This window comes from Polistes fuscatus, unplaced genomic scaffold, assembly GCF_010416935.1.
Source record: "Polistes fuscatus isolate 324 unplaced genomic scaffold, CU_Pfus_HIC Scaffold2, whole genome shotgun sequence".
In the NCBI taxonomy this organism is placed as follows: domain Eukaryota; kingdom Metazoa; phylum Arthropoda; class Insecta; order Hymenoptera; family Vespidae; genus Polistes; species Polistes fuscatus.
Genome location: NW_025113096.1, coordinates 8612763 through 8634759, shown reverse-complemented (window position 1 = coordinate 8634759; position 21997 = coordinate 8612763). Strand labels below are relative to the sequence as shown.

General features: G+C 26.1%; 3 protein-coding genes across 3 annotated transcripts; all 3 read left to right on the top strand.

Moving 5' to 3' along the window:
• LOC122516493 (fatty-acid amide hydrolase 2-like) lies at positions 1 to 6183 on the top strand. The gene is made up of 11 exons (XM_043634351.1): positions 1 to 100; positions 1391 to 1567; positions 1691 to 1910; positions 2724 to 2941; positions 3156 to 3267; positions 3848 to 4005; positions 4611 to 4754; positions 5032 to 5133; positions 5264 to 5431; positions 5659 to 5841; positions 5956 to 6183. The coding sequence occupies exons 1-11, from the start codon at positions 41 to 43 to the stop codon at positions 6148 to 6150; spliced, it is 1737 nt and encodes a 578-aa protein (XP_043490286.1). The 5' UTR covers positions 1 to 40; the 3' UTR covers positions 6151 to 6183.
• A 1309-nt stretch (positions 6184 to 7492) lies between these two features.
• LOC122516495 (AP-1 complex subunit mu-1-like) lies at positions 7493 to 9442 on the top strand. Its single transcript, XM_043634354.1, has 2 exons — positions 7493 to 7532; positions 7827 to 9442. Exon 2 carries the CDS (start codon positions 7844 to 7846, stop codon positions 9110 to 9112), a length of 1269 nt encoding a protein of 422 aa, XP_043490289.1. The 5' UTR covers positions 7493 to 7532; positions 7827 to 7843; the 3' UTR covers positions 9113 to 9442.
• Positions 9443 to 10769: 1327 nt separating this feature from the next.
• LOC122516494 (fatty-acid amide hydrolase 2-like) lies at positions 10770 to 21072 on the top strand. The gene is made up of 10 exons (XM_043634353.1): positions 10770 to 10916; positions 15412 to 15589; positions 15838 to 16057; positions 17717 to 17934; positions 18729 to 18840; positions 18958 to 19256; positions 19968 to 20060; positions 20164 to 20316; positions 20437 to 20619; positions 20733 to 21072. Exons 2-10 carry the CDS (start codon positions 15422 to 15424, stop codon positions 20826 to 20828), a joined length of 1542 nt encoding a protein of 513 aa, XP_043490288.1. The 5' UTR covers positions 10770 to 10916; positions 15412 to 15421; the 3' UTR covers positions 20829 to 21072.
• The last annotated feature ends 925 nt before the right edge of the window (positions 21073 to 21997 follow it).

Genomic DNA, 21997 nt, shown 5'->3' with positions numbered 1-21997 from the left:
TATTGTATGTGAAAATTCTGATAATAGAAGAAATTTAAAAATGAATGTGTTATCAATGACATTTCCACTCGTCTTTTTTGGTATTACTTTTGATTATTGGGTAAGTAAACAAATTATTACTGAAATCAAATTAATATTAGTATTTTAATACTACTAATATTATTATTATTATTATTATTATTATATTATTATTATTATTATTATATTATTATTGTTAGTTATTGTTCAATTATGATTTTAAATTAAACTTGTATGAATTTAATATATATACATACTTATATTAATATATTATATATAATATAATATGTTATAAGAATGGATTTGTGCGTGTTTATGTGATGACATTTATAAACGTAACGAATATATTAATTATTATAAAATTTTTAATAATTTTTTATAATAATTATTAATAATTAAAAAAACTACTTATGTGAACTGAATTTATTCGTTTTGATATAAAAAAAAAAATAAAGAAAGACGATAAAAAAAAATAACCCAATGACTTTTTTATCCTGTAATATGTACATATAATTTTTTTTTACAATCTCTGAACACACACACACACACACATACACAAGCTTGACAAATATACTTAATAAAAGATTATACTTTTTATTAAAAAATACCAATTTTGGATAAAATCTCTACCAAAGTAGAACTTGATTATGATGTTTATGCATTCCTCAAACCGGTATTCGAACTACGATTTAATAAATTTGTCTTAAATACAGGGTGTCCTAAATTCAAGATTTTTTAAATACTAGGTGTCTCAAAAAAATGTTACCACACTTTGCAAGCTTGAAATACTTAATCTATTGACATACGAATTTTTTCCCCTTTCTAAATCGAAATAACTTGTATTGTGTTATATACCACTCAATAAATAATTTATTTAGCATTAAATTCGTATAAAATATTTCATGTTATCCTTTGATTGAAAGCTCGATCAAATAGAAAAATACTTCGTTGATTCTAACTGTCTGGTTGACGGTTTTATATGAATAGTCTTGCCAACCGGCTGTGCATGGCGAAGAGTTCAAAAACATTGAAATATTGAAAAAACATTAATAAAGATTTAAAACAATTAAAATGTGTTAACATTTTATTGCGATACTCTGTAGAAATGTTCATAATCGTGTTTATATAAAAAATAAAAACAAATTGGCCAAATTCATAGCTGTTCGTTTCTTTGTCTTTGTTATTTTTCATTAAGTAATTTAAATAATAATTTAACACATCTTAAATGAGAATAAACGAAAATTTTAAGGATATTTCCAAATTATTCTATACATTTAGATTCGATAATATATTTCGATAATATATTCGATAATATTTTTTCGAAATTTGAACGAACGAAATTGTATTAATTCATTTTTTTTTTGTTTTTCAGACAATAATCCATCCGTTAGTACAATGTATTTTAAGAGCAGTAATATTAATTTCTTATTTGATAACGTATCCAATTATTAGAATGCGACTTAAAAAACGTCAATATTGTCCTCCTGTGATAAAAGATATATTATTTTGGCCAGCTACTCAAATTGCTGTCAAAATTCGTACCAGGCAGGTAAATTATTATTTAGATCTGTTTTTTAGTATATTATATAATAAATACAATTAATCATTGAAGAAATAAAATAAGAAAATTTCGTCTTTGGAAGAAATCTAATGATTGATATTCAAATTGTAGATCACTAGCGAGGAAGTTGTATCGACATTCATCGCTCGTTGTAAGGAAGTCAATCCTATATTGAATGCCATCGTAGAAAACAATTTTGAAAAAGCAATAATACAAGCTCGCCTTGTAGATCAATTTTTGGAAAATACTAGTATTAATGAGATGAATCTTGAACAGGATATGCCATTACTTGGAGTTCCCGTAACAGTTAAAGCGAGTATTGCTGTTAAAGGTAACAATTATTTTTTCTTCTTTGAGTCTGGATTACAAATGCATTATTTTTCTTACTTCAATGTTAAATCGTATACGTGAGTTAAATCGTGGAAATCTTAGATCTTACCCGAAATAATTAGGCGTTTTAAGAAAGTATAATATACTTTCCTATGATTTTTAAAGGAACATTTTTTCGATCCGTTCATTTTTATCATAAAAGAAAGAGAAAGAGAGATATCCTTCTAAAAGTAAAAAAATTTATATATAGAGTGTCTCACATAACTCTAGTCATGATTTTTCAAGTATTTTAATTTCTTTGCTTTCAAGGTCATCCAAAGGTCACAGTATATTATATCGTTGAATTCGTATTAATATGGGCTATAATACTGTAAAGTCAAAAATACTAAGTGTCATTTAAAAAAAATAAAGGTAGCCTTAAAAAACATTTAAAAAAATTTTTTTCGAACTTTTTTTTATTGCAATGTGTAGTCAATCAAAAACAGATCAACTTTTGTTTAAAGTATTTTTTTGTCAGGTTATCACAAGTACTTGAAAAATCATGACTAGAGTTATGTGGGACACTCTGTATATATATATATATAATTGCACAAACCTCAAATTAGTTCGAGGTTGTTTTTTTATGCAATTGAGTTGTATTTTTTCCATTCTTTTTTCGCATCACGTTACTTTATTATATTTGGTCAATCAACGAATACTATTTTCTAATTATTACGTAATAGGAAAATAAACAGAAAGAGATTCGTGCAAAGTTGGGTATGTTTAATAAATATTATGTAAATATACAATAAATATTTGATTATTTAAATTCTAGATTTTTGTTACGCTGTTGGAGAGGTAAGTCAAATACACGACAAGGCCAAAAACGATGCACTCGTAGTAGCAAATCTTCGTCGAGATGGTGCTATTATTTTATTAACGAGCAATGTACCGGAATACTGTATGTCCTGGGAAACTATGAACAATATCACTGGTAGAACATTGAATCCTTATGACACACAAAGAACACCAGGTGGTTCGACGGGTGGCGAGGTTTGCGTTTCTACTTATTGTTTTTTTATTATTATTATATTATTTTACTTTTTTTTTGTAGAAGCTCAAAACTTTTCAACTTATTTATGTACATTTAACGTTAATATAATTTGTGTTTATGTTAATTTTCCTTCTATTACGTGAGAAATTAGAATAAAAAATAGTAAAAACAGATTTTTACGTTGAAATAAATTTTATTTATTCTTCTTTTCAGGGTGCACTTATAAGTAGCGCTGCTTCTGTGATTGGTGTTGCATCTGATGTGGCGGGATCAGCAAGGTTGCCTGCTATGTTTTGCGGTGTTTTTGGTCACAAACCATCATCCAGTAAGAAAAAGCTCGTATTTTTTTCTTCATAATTTATACAAGAGAATATAAAAAAGATATATATATTTATTTATTTATAAATAACAATATATAATATATACTTCTTTGTTTTAATCCAAAAACACACATAGATACTGTCAAAGCGTAATTATTTTCTCATTTTGTTATTTAAATATAAAATGAATATGTTACATAAGCATTGCCTAATTTAAAGTTATTGAAATGAAAGTTTATTTAAATAATTTTAGTACATTGTTAAGAGCGAGATAGCGAGAAATTTAAATATTCTGTTTGATACATTTCATCTTTGATTTTATTTTTTTAATGTTTTCGAAAAACGTTAAAATTATCATTAAAACTTGCTAGAGATATGTAAAAGTTTCTTTTTTTTTTTAAATACAGCATAAGTTACATTTTGTATAGTATTAATAATATATCATATATAGAGTGTCCTGTAACTGGTGGTACAAAGTAGCAAAGGGTGATAACAATATTTATGTATATATCTTTTTATTATCTTTTAAATGATTTAATCCATATTGTTTCTCAATATTCAATCTTTAATAATAAAATTTTTTAGATTGGGTTTCATCGGTGGGTCATAAACCAGTTGCGGTAAACAAAATATGGAATTCTATTTTTACGATTTCTGTAATGACGAGATACGCTGTTGACATACCTCTGATACTAAAAAGTATTGCAACATGTGACGAATGCAAAGAATATCTTAACACCAAGGTATGCATTTATCATATTTATATTAAACATAATTTTCATGAGATGCATTTAAGTGCTAACGAATCCTAATTATTTTTCTTTATAATAATTTACTTGCATTTAAAATCTTATAATAATATCATTATTCAATTCATAATTACTTATTCTATAAACGTACACATGTTCTTCAACGTCGATGCCATGCAACTGACCTATTTGTTAAGATCACTAATGTAATAGCGATTGAAAAGTAGGTGGTCATGGAGTGTGTGTAATACTTTAGAATGTAATTTCTAAATTCAACTTTAATTTCGTATTGATGTCTATTCATACGAACTTTCATCTTTCTTTTTTCTGCCGTCTAAAAATATTTCACGTGATAGAAGAACGGTAATTTCATCTTTCTGACATGTTTAGTTACAAAAAATAAAATATGGAGAGAGTAGAATTTCAATGCATTTGGTATAAACTTATTTATCAACAGATTAATTAATCGTTTAAGTCCCAAGCAAGCTGCGTAGTCGCTGTTCGGCATTTGTGAATAATGTTTTTTTAATGACTCCTGGGATTCAAACGGATAAATTAATAAATTAAATGTAAATACAGTTTTTATGTTATTTCCGCAGGTAGATATAAACAAAATCAAGCTTTATTATATCACTGATGAATTCTCATCGATATTGTGTTCACCAATTGACGAAGAAATCAAAGTTGCTATTAAAAATGTTGTAGAACATTTAAATTCGACTTTCGGGTGTCCAATTAAACAAGTTGGTTATTATTATTATTATTATTATTATTATTATTATTATTATTATTATTATTATGTAGTTGTATTTTTAAGAATATTACAACATTTTTGTACGAAATAATTCAAAATTATTGCAGTCAAATAAAATAGTTTTCTATTTTTTGTGATAATTTTTAATATTGAAAATGTGTCGTTAACATACGTAAATGTTGTAAATATTATCTAAATATAAGCATAAATACTTGGACATTAAATATGCTAATTGGATTAAAAAATAATGAACATTTTTATTATAGTTGAAATTACAAAATATGAAATATGCGTTGGAAATATCAGCCATTATTCCTTATGAAGTAGATAAGGTGGAAACCATTTATAATTTAGGAGATGGTTCGAAGGTTAATATAAATAAATGTATACATAATTAATACACATGTTTGTAATGATTTTTTAATGATAGAATAAAAATCTTCTTCTTTCTTCTTATACATTACAATAATATATATATTACATATGTGTTATGTGTAGCCATGGAAAAGTGTATTCATCGTTCTGTTGAAACGATTATTTAGACTTAATTTACACACATGGTCATGCATAATATACGGATTTTTCGTTAGATTCTTACAAATGTTACCATCAAGGTATTATGAAGCTGTTACGAAAAAACGTGATGTACTTAAGAAAGAATTGCAAGTAAGTGTTAAGTATTAAAGAATATACTAATTATATTAGTATTTACTAGTTATTATACGATATATATAGAGTATTCTGTAATTGGTGGTACAAGCGAACAGTATATGATTCTACACTTTTGACTTAATTTTTCATGTAGAATCACCTTCTGCTTGTTTATACCATTAGTTACAGGGCATTCTATATATGTATATGTATTTATAATTTTATATTTTTGTTTATTTTAGGAAATTTTAGATTCGAATTCTGTTTTGATTTGCCCGACTTTTCATTCATGTGCTTATTATCATTCAGAAGTATACACCAAGATTTTGAATGTTGGTTATATGACTATTTTTAATGCGTTGAGTCTTCCTGTCACACAATGTCCAATGGGTTTAAATAGCAAGGGTTTACCCATAGGTTTGCAGGTATTTTAATATTATTTTGTTATATTTTCTTTTTTATAGATACATTTATAGCAATGAAAAAATTAATAATATTTTATAACGTTTTTTTTATTTTACTTTTTCGATTTAAATTAGTTGGTCGCCAACGATAAATGCGATAATTTAACCATCACACTGGCTAAAGAGATTGAAAAAAAATTCGGTGGTTGGCAATTACCACCAAGTAATACAAATAAAGATAATGGTATCGAACTTGATAATGGTTCCCATTCAAATTCCAAAATTACCAGGAAAATGAATAAAATATCGTCGACAAATAATATCAAATAATAACAAAGATGCTGTATTATTTATATATTTATATATTGCTATGTTATTTTATAAAAAAAAATATATGATAATTGAATTTCTTTATTTACAAAAAATTATTTTTTTTTGTACTAATAAATTTACATATCAAAATATGTATAGATTTAAGATTTCTATTGTATAAAAATTTGTTAAATATATTTTAATATTTTCAAAAAATATTTCTAAATAAATATTATTTTATTACATATAGTAGCTATTTATAATATTAATTATAATTTATAAGATTATACATACTAATATAATAGAAATCATTTATATTTTTATATTTGTATTTTTGTGGTATATATTTATATATAAATAGAAAGATTTATTTATTTATAACCTGTTGCTTCGTAAGTTATTTTGGTTTTACAAAAATAAACTAAATATATATATATATATATATATATATATATATATATATATATATAAAATTTATATAAACTATGACACTCTCATACTGTTGCCATGCATACTTTCAATTTTACAAGGGGAGAATCAAGTTGACAGGACACCGATTTTTCTTAAATTTTATACATTCGTATGGGTTTGTACACTTTGCAAGAAGTAAGACTTAATACTTAATCGTTTCAAAGAAAATGAAAGAAAAAGCTTCGTATACATTCTTATATATTTTCTGTTAACTTAGTACTAGCTTTATTAGTTTTTTAACACATAATTCTCTGTATTAGTATTATAACGTCTTTTATTTTACTTTTTCGATTTAAATTAGTCGGTCACTAACGATAAATGCGATAATTTAACAATTACATTGACTAAAGAAATTGAAAAAATATTCTGTAGTTGACAATTACCACCAAGTAATACAAATAAAGATAATGGTATCTCTCTCTCTCTCTCGAACTCTTTTTGATAATGGTTATACTCATTCAATGTCCAAAATTACCTGGAAAATATCAGTATTTCCAGTATTACCAGCTCGATACTATTACCTTTCTTTGTATTATTTTTTATATGTATTAATAATAAAAACAGATTTCTATATATTTTGTGATCTTTTTATTAAAAGAGAGCTGAAATATAATTTAATTAAAGAAAATAAAAGATATTTATTTGAATCTATGGAATCATTTAAATGTTTAAAAATATTATATATAGATAACATCGATTTATCGACAAATCGTGACAATTTGAGATATCGATTTTGTGCAATATCGATTATGTTCACGCTGATAGTTTATAGTGTCACAGTGAATAGGTATATAGAACAAGAGGATAATGTATAACTTCTTCCTTTAAATTCTTTTAAAAGCTGTATATATGTATCATATATATATATGTATAACTTTTTTTTTCGATATAAAGAATTAAGAAGTAATAAAATTATTAAAGATTACAGTGTAAGTGTGAACAATGATACATAATTTGATCGATTAATATTGAGTACAGTTTTTACTGTCAAACAAAATGTTGGGGAGGTTTATTTTGTTTATATATTTAGTTTTTTATTATTATTTTATAGTTAATATTTCATAATTTGAGATTTGTTGAGAACAAGTGTAATGTTGTTTCTATTTATTAATATTGTTCTTGTAATTTAAGAATTTATTTTTTCTTATGTTGTACATAACCTATATCTTATTACTTGAATGCTTGAAAGAATTTGTTTTAGTATTATTTGTATTTGATTTTAGTTAAACGTCATTTCAAGATGTCTATCTCAGCAATATATATATTGGATGTGAAGGGCAAGGTTTTGATTTCACGTAATTATCGTGGAGATATTGAAAATGGAATAATAGAGAAATTTATGTCTTTGGTAATGGAGCGAGAAGAAGAAGGCAATCTTACACCTATTATTCAAACATTAGATTGTGCATACGCTTATATTAAATACAATAATCTTTATATTGTTTCTACAACAAGGAAAAATGCTAACATTTCTTTGGTATTTGTGTTTTTACATAAAGTTGTACAAGTAATGCAAGAATATTTTAAAGAATTGGAAGAGGAAAGTATAAGGGATAATTTTGTAGTTATTTATGAATTACTCGATGAGTTATTGGATTTTGGTTATCCTCAAACCACTGATAGCAAGATATTACAAGAATATATCACGCAAGAGGGACATAAACTAGAAATACAACCTAGAATTCCGATGGCTGTGACCAATGCTGTATCATGGAGATCGGAAGGTATTAAATATCGTAAGAACGAAGTATTTTTGGATGTAATTGAATCTGTTAATCTCCTCGCTAATGCCAATGGAAACGTATTGAGTTCTGAAATCGTTGGTGCCATCAAAATGAGAGTTTATTTATCTGGAATGCCAGAGTTAAGACTTGGTCTCAACGATAAAGTATTATTTGAATCAACTGGACGTGGAAAGTCTAAGTCGGTCGAATTGGAAGATGTTAAATTTCATCAATGCGTTAGACTATCTAGATTTGAAAACGACAGAACTATTTCATTCATACCACCAGATGGAGAGTTTGAATTAATGTCTTACAGGTTGAATACTCATGTCAAACCATTGATATGGATTGAGTCGGTAATAGAAAGGCATGCGCATAGTAGAGTTGAGTACATGATAAAAGCTAGGTCTCAATTTAAACGTCGATCAACTGCTAACAATGTTGAGATTGTAATACCAGTACCAAATGATGCAGATTCTCCTAAATTTAAAACAACTATTGGTAGTGTCAAATACTCTCCTGAACAAAGTGCTATTACTTGGTTCATCAAATCCTTCCCCGGAGGAAAAGAATATTTAATGAGAGCACATTTCGGTCTACCATCCGTAGTTGGAGAAGATGTAGAAGGTAAACCACCAATTCAAGTGAAATTTGAAATTCCTTATTTCACAACTTCTGGGATTCAAGTACGATATTTGAAAATTATTGAGAAAAGCGGTTATCAAGCATTACCATGGGTGCGTTACATTACACAAAATGGTGATTATCAATTGAGAACGAATTAGCTTGAGCAGTTAAATGGAAATATTTCAAATAACGAAAAATTGAGAATTTAAATGTTTAAGCAGATTATTTTTTTGATGAAAACCCATGTGTGAATATTCTGTTGGAGAAATGAAAGTAACATTTTCTTAAATTGATTAGAGATTTCCATAGTTTAATCAATTGAGAGAACAATTTAGATGGTTTTAACATTGTGAAAAAATTGTTTATAGATACGCGACGTTACATAATCTTATTTCATCTTGTCAAATCGTAACAGAAAGAGTACTTTAAATATTTACGTATACTTAAAATATTTTAAGTGTCCGAACCCTGCTGTTAATATTTATATATCCAGTAAATTTTATTTTTTGTATATACGATTAAACTCATTTAATAATCATTATGAAAAATTGTAAATATAATGTACGGATTATATTAAGGATAATATTAATAATTCAAATGAAGAATGTCCTATAGTATTTGTATTTGTTGTTAATTATAATATTAGTACGAGTAACTGTATATTAAGATTAAATTAGAAAACGACGTTATACTAATATAGTAATTTATATATTAATATATTATATATATTAGTAAACGAGGTTATACTAATTATATTTCCAATGAAAAATATATGATTTATCAGTATATATAAGAGATTATTATCTGAAATTACTATAAATATGAAGTCATTAAATATTATGTCATCAGACATTTCATATTTAAATATATAAAAACCTAATATAAAAAAATTTACACACACATTACATATAGTATATTTCTCAACTTAGCTGCTGGGGACCAATAAATTTAAAAATTTTTGTACGTGAACCAGGTAAGTTATAAAACAAAAAAGTAGAAGAAAGAGTGAGTGTTTTTGTAGTAAATTATAATTATTATGGTGTTTAATAAATTTAATATACAAGGTGAGTCCGCTAACGTTGGTACCATAAATATTTTTGTTTGTAAAGATACGTCAAATGTTTTAAGGAGAAAGTTGAATGATTTAATGGGGCTCACACGATGCCAAAGTATTTTTGTTTGTAAGTCATATTTTTTAAGAGGATATCAAGGTCTCTTTTTTTTTTTTAAATAAATCCATCATTTTTTGAACACAAAATGATATTGCTTTTCATATAATTAGTGCATTCATTAACTATAATTATTCAAGGTTACGAATAGAGAAAAACGTATGCATTTTCTACTTATTCTTAAATAAGATAATATTAACTTGCAATTTTTACAAGTAAAATACACACACAACACAATAAATATCGCAAAAAATTGTTTCAATTATAGGAATCAGAAAAAAAGAATAAACAAATTATATAAAATAAGTGATTATTTATAATGATTGTTTTTTGATTAGGAGTGGTGGTAGCTAAACCGTCAGCCGTAGTATAGTCTTGAGTATCGTTAAAAATAGTGTTCTGTCTGTATCGTGGTGTGTGACGAGCAAGACATGGAATCACATTGAGAGAAATTTATAACCTGGATATTTCTTTTCAATGTTTTACTTCGATACTCATCATATCAATAACGCAATTAAGTAACTAAAATAAAAACAAAAACGCGCGATCTTTTTGTTTACTTCTAACTTAAAAATTCTTCTTAAGTTCCGTGTTTTTACATTTTGTTTGCTTTTCTTTTTTAAATATATCTCACAGAAATTTGTTTGTTTTCTAAGTAAGTTAAAATAGGAAAAAGAAGAAACGTTGAAACGTCAGCGTCGAAATTTTTTGTTGTATGTACTGAAATAGGCAAATATAAAGTGGTGTAATAAAAAAATTGAGACAACGATTTTATACAAGTGTCACAATTTTGGTAAGTATCCATATATATGAGTTAGATTTTTTAATTATTAATAATTTTTATTATTTATACTTTTTCTTTCCATGGTTATTTAAGGTACATAAGGTTTTTTTCTTTTTGTAAAGTAATATTTATTTAGAAAATTCAGAAGGTTTAACAGAAAATAGAGAAACTTTTTTAGAAAATCATTTTTTATCAAAATTAATTTAAGTTTTAAGATGATTTATTAAATGATTTTTGATCATTAATATCGTCGACTAAATATGTAAATCATCTACAATATTATATCTTCTTTTTTTTTTACAATCGATTAGCATATCTTTCGATTAGAATTCATAAAAACGTATATGACGTTTGTGCAAAAAAAAATCAAGGATTATTTATAAGTGCAAAGTCACTAATCACAAAGTCATTTTAAATTAGATCGATTGTTCGTATAAAAGAAAAAGTCCTTTTCTTGCTTTTTGTATTGAGGTAATCTTTTGTATTGTATTTTTTGATGAATTAAGATTGTCTATTAAAATTGTTTTTTTTTTTTACAAATAATTTGCATATCTTTTATATCATTCACGTCAAGTTGTAGATAGAATTATTCGATTTTTTTTTCGTCTGTTCGTTTGTGAAATGCACTTTAATGCATTGTGGATTTCTTATGTGAGTTAATGCACTTAACGAAGAAATTCTCTCGAAAGATTTCACTTTTATGAGTACGAAGAAAATCTTTTCTCTCTCCTTTTACTTTTAGTTCGATTTAAAAGCACATAGTTATGTTATACTCGTATTACATATAAGAAAGATTTACATAAAACGTAAATTAATGCTATTTTGATCAGCATAATTCAATAAACCTAGTAATAATAGTAATAGTAAATTTTGTGAAAAATTAAAGTTTGAGGGAAAGCAATTAAATATATAAATAAATAAAAGAAATCTTTCTTTTCGTTTAATAAGAATAAAATATAAATATATTATATATTTTTTGAGAGATTTTATAAAATAGTTTACTAGTATTACTAATAATTTAATATTTTGAATAAATGAAATAAAAGTTTTAATATATTTAAAAAATTTTTTTAATTTAAATAAATGTTAAATAATTTAATTAAATTTAAATTAAATAAAAATAAATGTTCTAAAAAATATATTTAATTGTAAATTATCAATATATTTCAATATAATATAATATATTAATAATATCAATATAATTTAATAAATTATAATTGTATAATTATCAATATAATAAGTTTTTTTACCTTGTAATAATTACGTACTTTATTTGCATATACAAATAAGGAAGAAAAAAGAAAAGATAGAAAACAAGAACCCGAGGAATGGCTACAAAATACGTAATACCACTTATTAAAATGCTTCAGGGAAATACATTAACAAACACTGTTATTTCACGTGTAGATATTCTTTTATAGTGCTTCTTTATATAGCATTGAATACGTGATTCGATAAGAAATGGTCTTTTAAAACCACTTCTTATTCCATCGTTGTTATTATATAATGGATGACCGCCCACCTATTTATACGTGCAATGGATACAATTTCACAAATACTTTTATTTGAGATTTTCCTTGAGAAAATTTGTCAACATTTAGTTTTTTTAAACTTTAGTTAGAAGTCATTAAAAACAAATCGTAAATACTATGGAATACGAAAATTATACAGAGACTAATCTTTTCGCAGCAAATAATACTATTAAAAAATTATAAAAACATGTCATACAATTAGAATTCGAAGCAATGTTATTTGAAGAGATCAGCGACGAGAAGGATAGCAAAAAAAAGTTGGCATAGAACCGCAACAGCAGAAAAAAATGAATAAGTGCTTAATTCGTGAGCCATAAATTTACCACTTGGTAAAATTAATTTAATATATTTAACATATGTATAGACCTTACACTGCTTTTCTAATTTTCCATCATGTTCCTGTATATATAAGTAAATAATAATATTAATGTTAAAATATAAGACATAAATTTAACTATTTACCTTAATTAAAACAAAGTTTAGTGACTTTCTTTTGATTGTTGAGACAAGAGCTGAAAACCCAAAAAAATAAATAAATAAATAAAATTTGATTTTTAGGCCCTAGAAAAGCATAGCCTTCGCGTATCGCGTTTAAGGCATGCAATAAACGTTCTTATTAACGAATAAAAATTATAATTTACAAAATATTTACCTATTGTTTATAGATTATGAACGATTAACCTATTTCTTTTCACTACCCTATAGGTTGTTACTTTGGAGATCAACTTTAAATATATCCTCTGCAGGTATATATATATCAACTTTACTTTCATTTTTTTCAAAATGCGTTTGCGCCTTGAATTTGTTGATGCGCATGCGTATAACATATCTACCACTCATGACGTCACCATTTTATAATTATTCAAAGTGTAATAATTATTTTCAACTAATTAACGATAAATAAAAAAATATTTAATAAAATAAAGTTGAGAAGCCGGACAAACAAAAAGTGAGTGATTGATTGAAAACAAAAACCAATAGAAAACTTTATTGCTTTGCTTACAATTAGTGAGCAATTAAAAGTACTTATTCAATTTTTTCTGCTGTTGCGGTTTTATGCCAATTTTTTTGTGCTGAGAAGGATTCTGAATCGATAGAAAAAATAATACAAGAATCTTCTACGGGAAATTCATCGATAGGGCAGAGCGGCAAAAGTAATGCAAACGTGTAAAAAATTTATAAAATAGAGATGAGATTATTTTATCTTTGATGTGGATTACTAATCGTTTGGGTGCAATTTATTACAACATTGTAACGTTAGTGAACGATAGTGAACACTATTACGGATGAAATACATTACATGAAATATTTCATTCCAGTCAGTTCGAGAGTAACAGTAGCTGAGCGCATAACACAACCTATTTCATTCACAAATTCTAATTGTCTAAACCATGAGTAGCAAGTTTTTTGATTGATGAATGTGAATGTGTGTAATAAATTGAGTAATGTTAATTTATTAATATTTGCAAAGCAACGATTGTCAAGTTTATATTTTGATACGTATCGATTAGAATTATTGTACGCGTGTATGCGTGTGTATGTGTGTGACTTAAAATATGCGTTTTGAAAAATATAATCTCGACAAATGAGTTTCACGGATCAAACAAGATCATTGCGAGATTTACGAGAGATGAAAGAATATTTTGAAAAAGTTTAAAGAATGTATCGAGTTGTGTGTGATTAGAGAGAATATATTGAGCTTAAGTATGTACCTGAGTGTTTTTTAACACTATGATGTCGGATGACCTCACGCTAAAGGCATATGGAAACTATCGGGCAAATGCCGGTGGCAAAACTTTGTTTGGTCGTGCGTAAAAAATTGGACAAGCGCTGGTAACACCACTGGAAAAAAAAACAGGTTTGATTGTATATATTTAAAATTTCGAAAGAGTAGAGGGACAGGATTGAGAACTCATGAGAATTGGTACTGAGATTATTAAAACTTGATGATTATGACCTCCAGAGAATTTTGAAAAACCGCCGGCGGCAAGCGAAATGATCTGAGTCAGTCCTACCTGCGCCAAACAAAATAATTCCGATTAGATGTGCGGACGACATAGCGTTAAAATAGTTTAGTGATCACAGCCAGTGTTTATTATTGTGTTTATTATTGTGAGTATTGCGCTAATTTGTTATGGTCCATTATTCATTTTTATATTCATTATTTATACCTCAATAAATCGAATCCTACATTTATAAGTGAATTGGAAAGTTATTGTAGAAGTAAGAATTAATTTTGTTAATTATTATGATGTAAATTTATGTAAATAACTTCGTAAGAAATTCGAAAAAAAGTAAAAAAAAAATAGAAATGGAAACACCTTTAAACAATTTAGGTCTAAAACTTGAAGAAGGTGGTTTATAATAGAACTTTATTTTTAGCGTCTCACAATGAATTCCACGTTCTTTATTTTCTTCGACACTCGCGTTTCTTTTATCTTAATGTTATTTAATTTCCCTACTCTCGCATATATTTCGAAAACGTTTGATCCGTATCCATAGTTAGACAAATCTGACTATAAAGGAAAAAACTATTTCGAATCGTTTGTTTGTTTTACAACATTGAAGGCAAATGTCGTTAAGGCCGTTCCCCTAGTAGAGCAACGTTCCTCATCCTCTTATTGCTAATATATGCATACTCATATAAATACCATGGACGTGTACTGTCCTATAATCTTCTACAGTAAGGAGAATAACGAACGGGGTCGATCCTCCAGGTTTACAAACCTAAAAAATATTTTTCTTTTTAAATAAAAATAAATAATAAATTTATTATATATAGATTTTATATTCATAATGTTCAATTTCATTCATTATATTTATAATATTCAAATAAGATTAACATTTAAATGTTCTTTTTTTATTTTTTCTTCTATTAATTAATAAACGATAAATGATCGATCAATTATTTATTACGTTACTGGCATTACACCTCATTTATTCTTTTGTATTTCTTTTTGATATTGTTATAGCAAATCGAAGATGAATATAATATTCTTTGGATCTTTCATTTTTAAACTTCTATTCAAAATATTAAATTTTATTATCAAAAAGTTTAATCGTGAAAAACCACAACGAATTCCTCCAATCAATAATGACTTGTTTGAATTGTCAGCGAGTGTATTGGCTAAAAAAATCAGATTGAGAGAAGTAAGCATTATCAAAATATTATATTTGTTCTTTAATTGATTATAATAAATATACAATAATTCAATATCTATTATGCATTTTAGTTAAAAAAAAAACTTCGTTTCACAAGATATACTAAAAAGTTAATTAAAATTTAAGAAACTATTTTTTCTAAATTATTATATTACAAAAATTCGATAAAAATAAATCATTTATGCTAATACTTTGTTTCTGTAAATAAATCTTTTTTCTTTCTTTTTTCTTTTGAGATTACAAGTCAAGAAGTAGTTAAAGCATACATCCAACGCATAAAGCAAGTGAATCCTATTATAAATGCGGTTGTCGAGGATAGATTCGAAGAAGCCTTGGAAGAAGCAAAAATTTGCGATAAAAAAATCAAAGATGGGGAAATTACCAGCTTCGAGATGGAAAAACAAAAACCGCTTTATGGTGTACCTTTTACTGTTAAAGAATCGTGTATGCTCAAAGGTATGAAAAACATGAATCTTATCTAAACACATTAACTATGCATAGAATTATATATGAAAGATAGTCAGTTAAAAATAATTTGTCTAGATAAATGCTTAAATTTTATCATCGAATCTGCAATTATATTCGAATAATATTGAATAATTTTATCTTCTTCTTCTTCTTCATTCTTTGATTTAGGCAAATTGCCTGTTTCGTAACGATGTTTTTTTTTGCCTATTGCACTGTTAAATTGTCGCACCATCGTTTTCGTGGGCGCCCCGTGCTTCTGCGGCCAACCGGTGACTTATCCCGTGCAATTCTGACAATTCTTCCGTTGTCTATTCTGTTGATATGTTCGTTCCATTCTTTTTTTCTTTTTAGTATCCATTCGTTAATGTTTTCCACTTTGCATGTTCTTCTTATATCTTCACTTTTCTCTCGATCCAGTAGTGTTTTTCCAGCTATTCTGCGAAGAACTCTCATTCGGTTGTCTCTAGTAACTGTTTCGTTTTCGCCGTGTCTGGTCGAGTTTCTGCGGTATGTGACATAATAGGTCTTACCATTGCCTTGTAGATTCTTGTTTTGGTCTCTATGTCCATGTTTTTGTTTCGCCATATTGTGTCATTCAAACAACTCGCTATTCTGGATGCCTTCATTGTCTGTTCTCTTACCTCTGATTCAACATCACCATACCCTGAGATTTCTATTCCTAGGTACTTAAATCTCATTTCCTGCTGAATAACCTTCCCTTCAATTTCCAGTTTGCACCTTAACGGTGTCTTTGATGTTGTCATGCATTTGGTTTTCTGGGCCGATATTTTCATATTGAATGATTTGGCTATGCAGTTAAATCGGTGTAGTAGACGTTGTAGATCATCCTCATTTTCGGCCACTAATACAGCGTCATCAGCATAGCATAGGATGGTTATTTCTTCGTTGCCCATTTTATATCCTTTTAGCAGTCTTACATTTCTTATTATTTCGTCCATAATGATGTTAAAAAGCAGGGGACTTAGGGAATCCCCTTGTCGGATACCACGACCTGCATCAATCGGTTCAGTCAAGGCACCATTTATCTTTGCTTGGATCTTATTGTTTCTATAAATGTCCTCTATGCTCTTGATAAGATTATTCGGAATTTGCCGGTTATAGAGGAGGTGTATAACATCCTTTAACTGCACTCGGTCGAATGCCTTTTCCAGATCAATGAAACACACATATGCTGGTCTGTTGTATTCAATTGATTTTTTTGTTATCTGTCTTATTATGAAAACCGCGTCTGTGCGGTTTTTATAATAATTTTATTTATATAGTTTTATTTATATATTTTATAATAATTTTATGATAAATAAAATTTTCTTAGTAAGTGATTAGATTATGAAAATATTATTATATAAATAATTCTGCTAAGTAATTGCTTGATTCTAAGTTATTTACATTATTCACTAATTCGAACAATTATTAGTTTTGTTTTTTTTTTCTTACGGAAATTTGGAATAATTAAAATAAATTGTTAATATTGTTTGCATATAAATGTTTACATAAATAATGTATTTTTCTTTTAAAATACTATTTAATGGCAATCACATTCTATGATTAATTTTATATATTTGTATGATTAATTCAAGATTATTATTTATTGATTAATTTAAGATTAAAATAAATTTCTTTTATTAGGATTGAGTTACACAGGAGGTTCTTATGCTCGAAAAGAAATAAAAGCATTGGATAACGGAGAAGCAGTAGAATTAATGAGAAATGCTGGCGGTATATCTTTATGTGTTACCAATACTCCAGAATTATGTTCAGGATTCGATTCGTACAATGTTTTGTTTGGAAAAACTTACAATCCATATAATACTAGATGTACAGCTGGTGGTTCATCTGGAGGAGAAGTATAAATAATATTTATAGATAATTGTATACTTGAATTTTATTACTTATTAATATCATTCACTTCGACTGTTGAATAGTATAATAATATAATATGTATTATATATATTGATTATTTATATTTTTATTAATTATAATTGATAACTTATAATTTATAATTTATCTATAATTGTATTCATTTAATTACATATTAATCAAAAATCAGGTGAAACAAAATTTAATTGTATTAGATAAAATTAAAAAAAAAAAAATTAGAGAAAAGCTATAAGAGATTAAGAAAAAAAATATATTAGGCATCTTGTTATTTTTTTATTGCTAATATAAATTTTTATACATTTCATATACCGTCTCTTTGACTTTTCATATTATACAGAGTGTCTTTAACTGGCGGTACAAGCGATCAGGGGGTGATTTTATTTGAAATATTAATTGTTGGTCGAAAGTGTAAAATAAAATTCGTTGAAAAATTTGTTGAGCACTTGTTCCAGTTTCAGCTCAACAGATTTCACTAATTTACTCTCGAATATTTCTAAGAACATTTTTATGCTTATTAATATTTTTATAAACATTATTAGTGTGATGATGGAAGTTCAGTAAAGAGCACACGTTCTCGACAAATTTTCAAATTTATTTTTTTCGAAAACAAAATCTTTCATATATAAATTTTTCATATAGAATTATTTCCTGCTCGTTTGTACAACCAGTTACAGGACACCCTATATACAATTAAATATGATTATAATATAAAATTATATAATTATAATAAAAAATTATATAAGTTTAATTTGTTTAAAAGGGAGCACTAATAGGTTCAGGATGTTCTTTGATAGGAATCGGATCAGATTTAGCAGGATCGATAAGAATACCAGCCCTATTTAATGGCATCTTCGGGCATAAACCTTCAGCAGGTAATAAAATGTCTTTTTTTATTCTCAAGGTGATCATCTTAATTGATAAATCAATGTTGGCGTTATCATTAGGCATCGTTAGTGTCTTATTTAAAACTTAGTTAATTATATTTCCAGGAATTGTCCCGTTGAAAGGTCATTTTCCATTCATCGACGATGAAAGATTTAAACAATATATTGTAATTGGACCTCTTGCAAGATATGTCGAAGATTTACATTTAGCTATGAAAGTATTGACTGTTAAATACAATCGAGATTTACATTTGGATGATCCAGTTGATTTAAAGAAATTGAATGTATATTATTTGGAAAATATTGGACATAAAATTGGTTTATTTGAAACTCAACAAGAAATACAAACTTGTATTAGAGAAGCAGTTAAACATTTAAAAGATTGCGGTTCTAAAGTTGAGGAAGTAAGAAAATTATTATTAATGACGTTATATATTTAACATGTGATAGATTTTAATATAAGTACAGGATTGGTCGAAAGTTCTTAAGTGATATTTAAAATAATTGTTCAGAAAGTTGTATAGTATTACAAAAATTTATCAAAGAAATTTCGGAAAAGAATAATTTTGATTTTTAATCATTTAGAAACTTTGGTATTATCCTGTATTGTAAATCTCAAATGCAAAATATTTCCTTTTATTATAATTTTTTTTAGATTCTTATGAGTCAAGAAAAAAACAAGATTTTATGACCAAGCATATTCTGTTATACTATATATACTTTCATACTTTCGATAATAACTTCTTAGTTAGGATGAAGGATCTAACTAACGAAGCTTCAAACTTTCTCTCTGTCGCTTTTACTATTTTATTTTATTTGAATTTATGTTTATCTCTTCTAATGCGAATGCTCTTTATTTTCATTGCTTCTCTAATTCTAAAAAAAAAAAATATATATATACAGAGAAGTTTAGAAGTCTAACGTATAAATCATTTTATGCAAAACAATTATTATTTTTAATTGCACTTTTTTACATATTTTTTATAGATGATCACAAACTTTTTGTTAAATATTTCAATTTAACTATTTGATTTTTATATTAATTCGATTATATTATATATCTGTTCAATATTTATTAATTTAAATATTAATTTTTATTTGTGTAATATTCATAGTATCCAGGATCTTTAGTTAACATGTTCAACGCAGTTACGAGCCATGCGTTATCGATACAATTACCAATCTTATTGGATCCAAATGATTTCAGGGTAATCAGTATATTGAATTTATTTATTTATTTCTTCTAACTTTTAATGTTAATGAACAAAATACATCTATATTTATTTATATATCTTTCCGATTTTGAATTAGAATGAACAATCGGTGATATATGAATTACCAAAAACAGTGTTAGGTTGTTCGCAACATACGTTTGGAGCGGTCTTTACTAAAACTATTATGAATATTATTACTTATAAAGAATCTATAGAACATGAGTTAAAAATCCATTTACAATACTTAACGGTAAATTATTATTATTATTCATTATTATGACTATATTTTTTGTATAACGAATTATAACGAAGTGTCATTTTATATTTTAATTAAACGAAGAATATTTATTGCAATGTTATTTTATTCTAGAATTTGTTAGGTGACAATGGTGTAATCATCCTACCCACATTTCCAATAACAGCACCTACAGGCAAATTAATCCAGTTACTTATTATAAATGCAGTCAATTGTACTCTATGGAATTGTTTTGGTTTTCCAGCAACTAACGTTCCCATGGGTTTTGATAAAAATGGTTTACCAATTGGTTTACAGGTAATAATTTTATTTTGGTATGTGTGTTTTTTTTATTATTTATTTATTTAATTAATTTTCACAACTTATTGTATCTTATTACGATTATATTTATAAATATTTTATCGCATTAGGTAATCGCCGCTCCTTATCAAGATCGTTTATGTTTAGCGTTAGCCAAAGAATTGGAAAAATCATTTGGTGGTTGGGTCCCACCTTATCGGTCTTAAAATATTTATATGATATTTATGTATATTTATATATACAATCAAACCTTGGATTGTAAATAACTTAGTTTAGGAATGCTCCACAAAAGGAACAATGATTAACGAGCAATGTCTTGTAATACGAGCAGTACTATTGGCAGACGACAAGCGTATTTGTAGTACGTAAAGTGTAGATTAATTTGTTTATTTTTTCTTAATATTTTGTATTTTATATCATTTTTATATGAATAAATAATTGTGGAACGAATTATCCGATTCTCCTTTATGTATTTTTTTTAACGAAAATCGCTTTTTGATATACGAATGCTTTGGATTACGACTACATTTTTAGAACAAATTATATTTGTAAACCAAGGTTCCACTGCAGTTTTATATTTTATTTTTTATCATTTTGGAACAAAATACCTTTTTTTTTTAAAAATGTAAGGAATGTGACATTTTATAATTCGAAAATATTATAACATACGCATAAGTATAAATTATTGAAAAAACTTTTTCATAATTTTTTGTAAGTTATTAAACATATTTTTCATTATTATTATTATTATTATTATTATTATTTAAGATAAGATTGTATAAGTTTTTTCAAAAAACTTAGCAATTAATACAAAAAAATACAATAATCTTTTATCACGAGGAGATATTTTTTAATTTCAAATGAACATGTTAATGCACATTTTATTTTTATTTTTTTTTCTTCTTTTCTGTTTTTTTTCCCTTTATTTGCACAACCTAATACATCATAATGCTTCTTGTTTTCCCCCTTTTTCTACAAACTCGAAAGATGGATAATTTATACATAATGATAAATTCATAATTTTACATGAACACGGAAAGTGTTCATTCATCAAAGTCAAGTATTACCATCTCTTTTTTTCTTTTTCTATATAATATATTTATATATAATAAAAGTAAACTACGATTAGTGCAATTTGTTTTTGTTGTTTTTTATTGTAATAATGTGTTATGTTAATTATTAAATACTGAAAATGTTTTCACGAATAACTTAATCAAAATGTCTTTTCTGACATATAAACAAATAAGAAAAATAAACCATCTGATTTTATCGTTTTTTTTTGTTTTTTAATCGGACGCAGATTATTTTTAATATGTTATTATTTATATCGAACACACATTGTTCTTCCTGCTTTTTATGTTTAATGGTAAATAAT

What these genes read in the sequence shown, in the direction of transcription:
- LOC122516493 (XM_043634351.1), top strand. Translation starts at nt 41, where the DNA reads ATGAATGTGTTATCAATGACATTTCCACTCGTCTTTTTTGGTATTACT. An exon ending in TGGTCACAAACCATCATCCA is followed by an intron (nt 3,268 to 3,847) that starts GTAAGAAAAAGC and finishes AAAATTTTTTAG; the next exon opens with ATTGGGTTTCATCGGTGGGT. An exon ending in AAGAATATCTTAACACCAAG is followed by an intron (nt 4,006 to 4,610) that starts GTATGCATTTAT and finishes TTATTTCCGCAG; the next exon opens with GTAGATATAAACAAAATCAA.
- LOC122516495 (XM_043634354.1), top strand. Translation starts at nt 7,844, where the DNA reads ATGTCTATCTCAGCAATATATATATTGGATGTGAAGGGCAAGGTTTTG.
- LOC122516494 (XM_043634353.1), top strand. Translation starts at nt 15,422, where the DNA reads ATGAATATAATATTCTTTGGATCTTTCATTTTTAAACTTCTATTCAAA. An exon ending in AAAAAATCAGATTGAGAGAA is followed by an intron (nt 15,590 to 15,837) that starts GTAAGCATTATC and finishes TTTTCTTTTGAG; the next exon opens with ATTACAAGTCAAGAAGTAGT. An exon ending in TGGATCCAAATGATTTCAGG is followed by an intron (nt 20,061 to 20,163) that starts GTAATCAGTATA and finishes ATTTTGAATTAG; the next exon opens with AATGAACAATCGGTGATATA.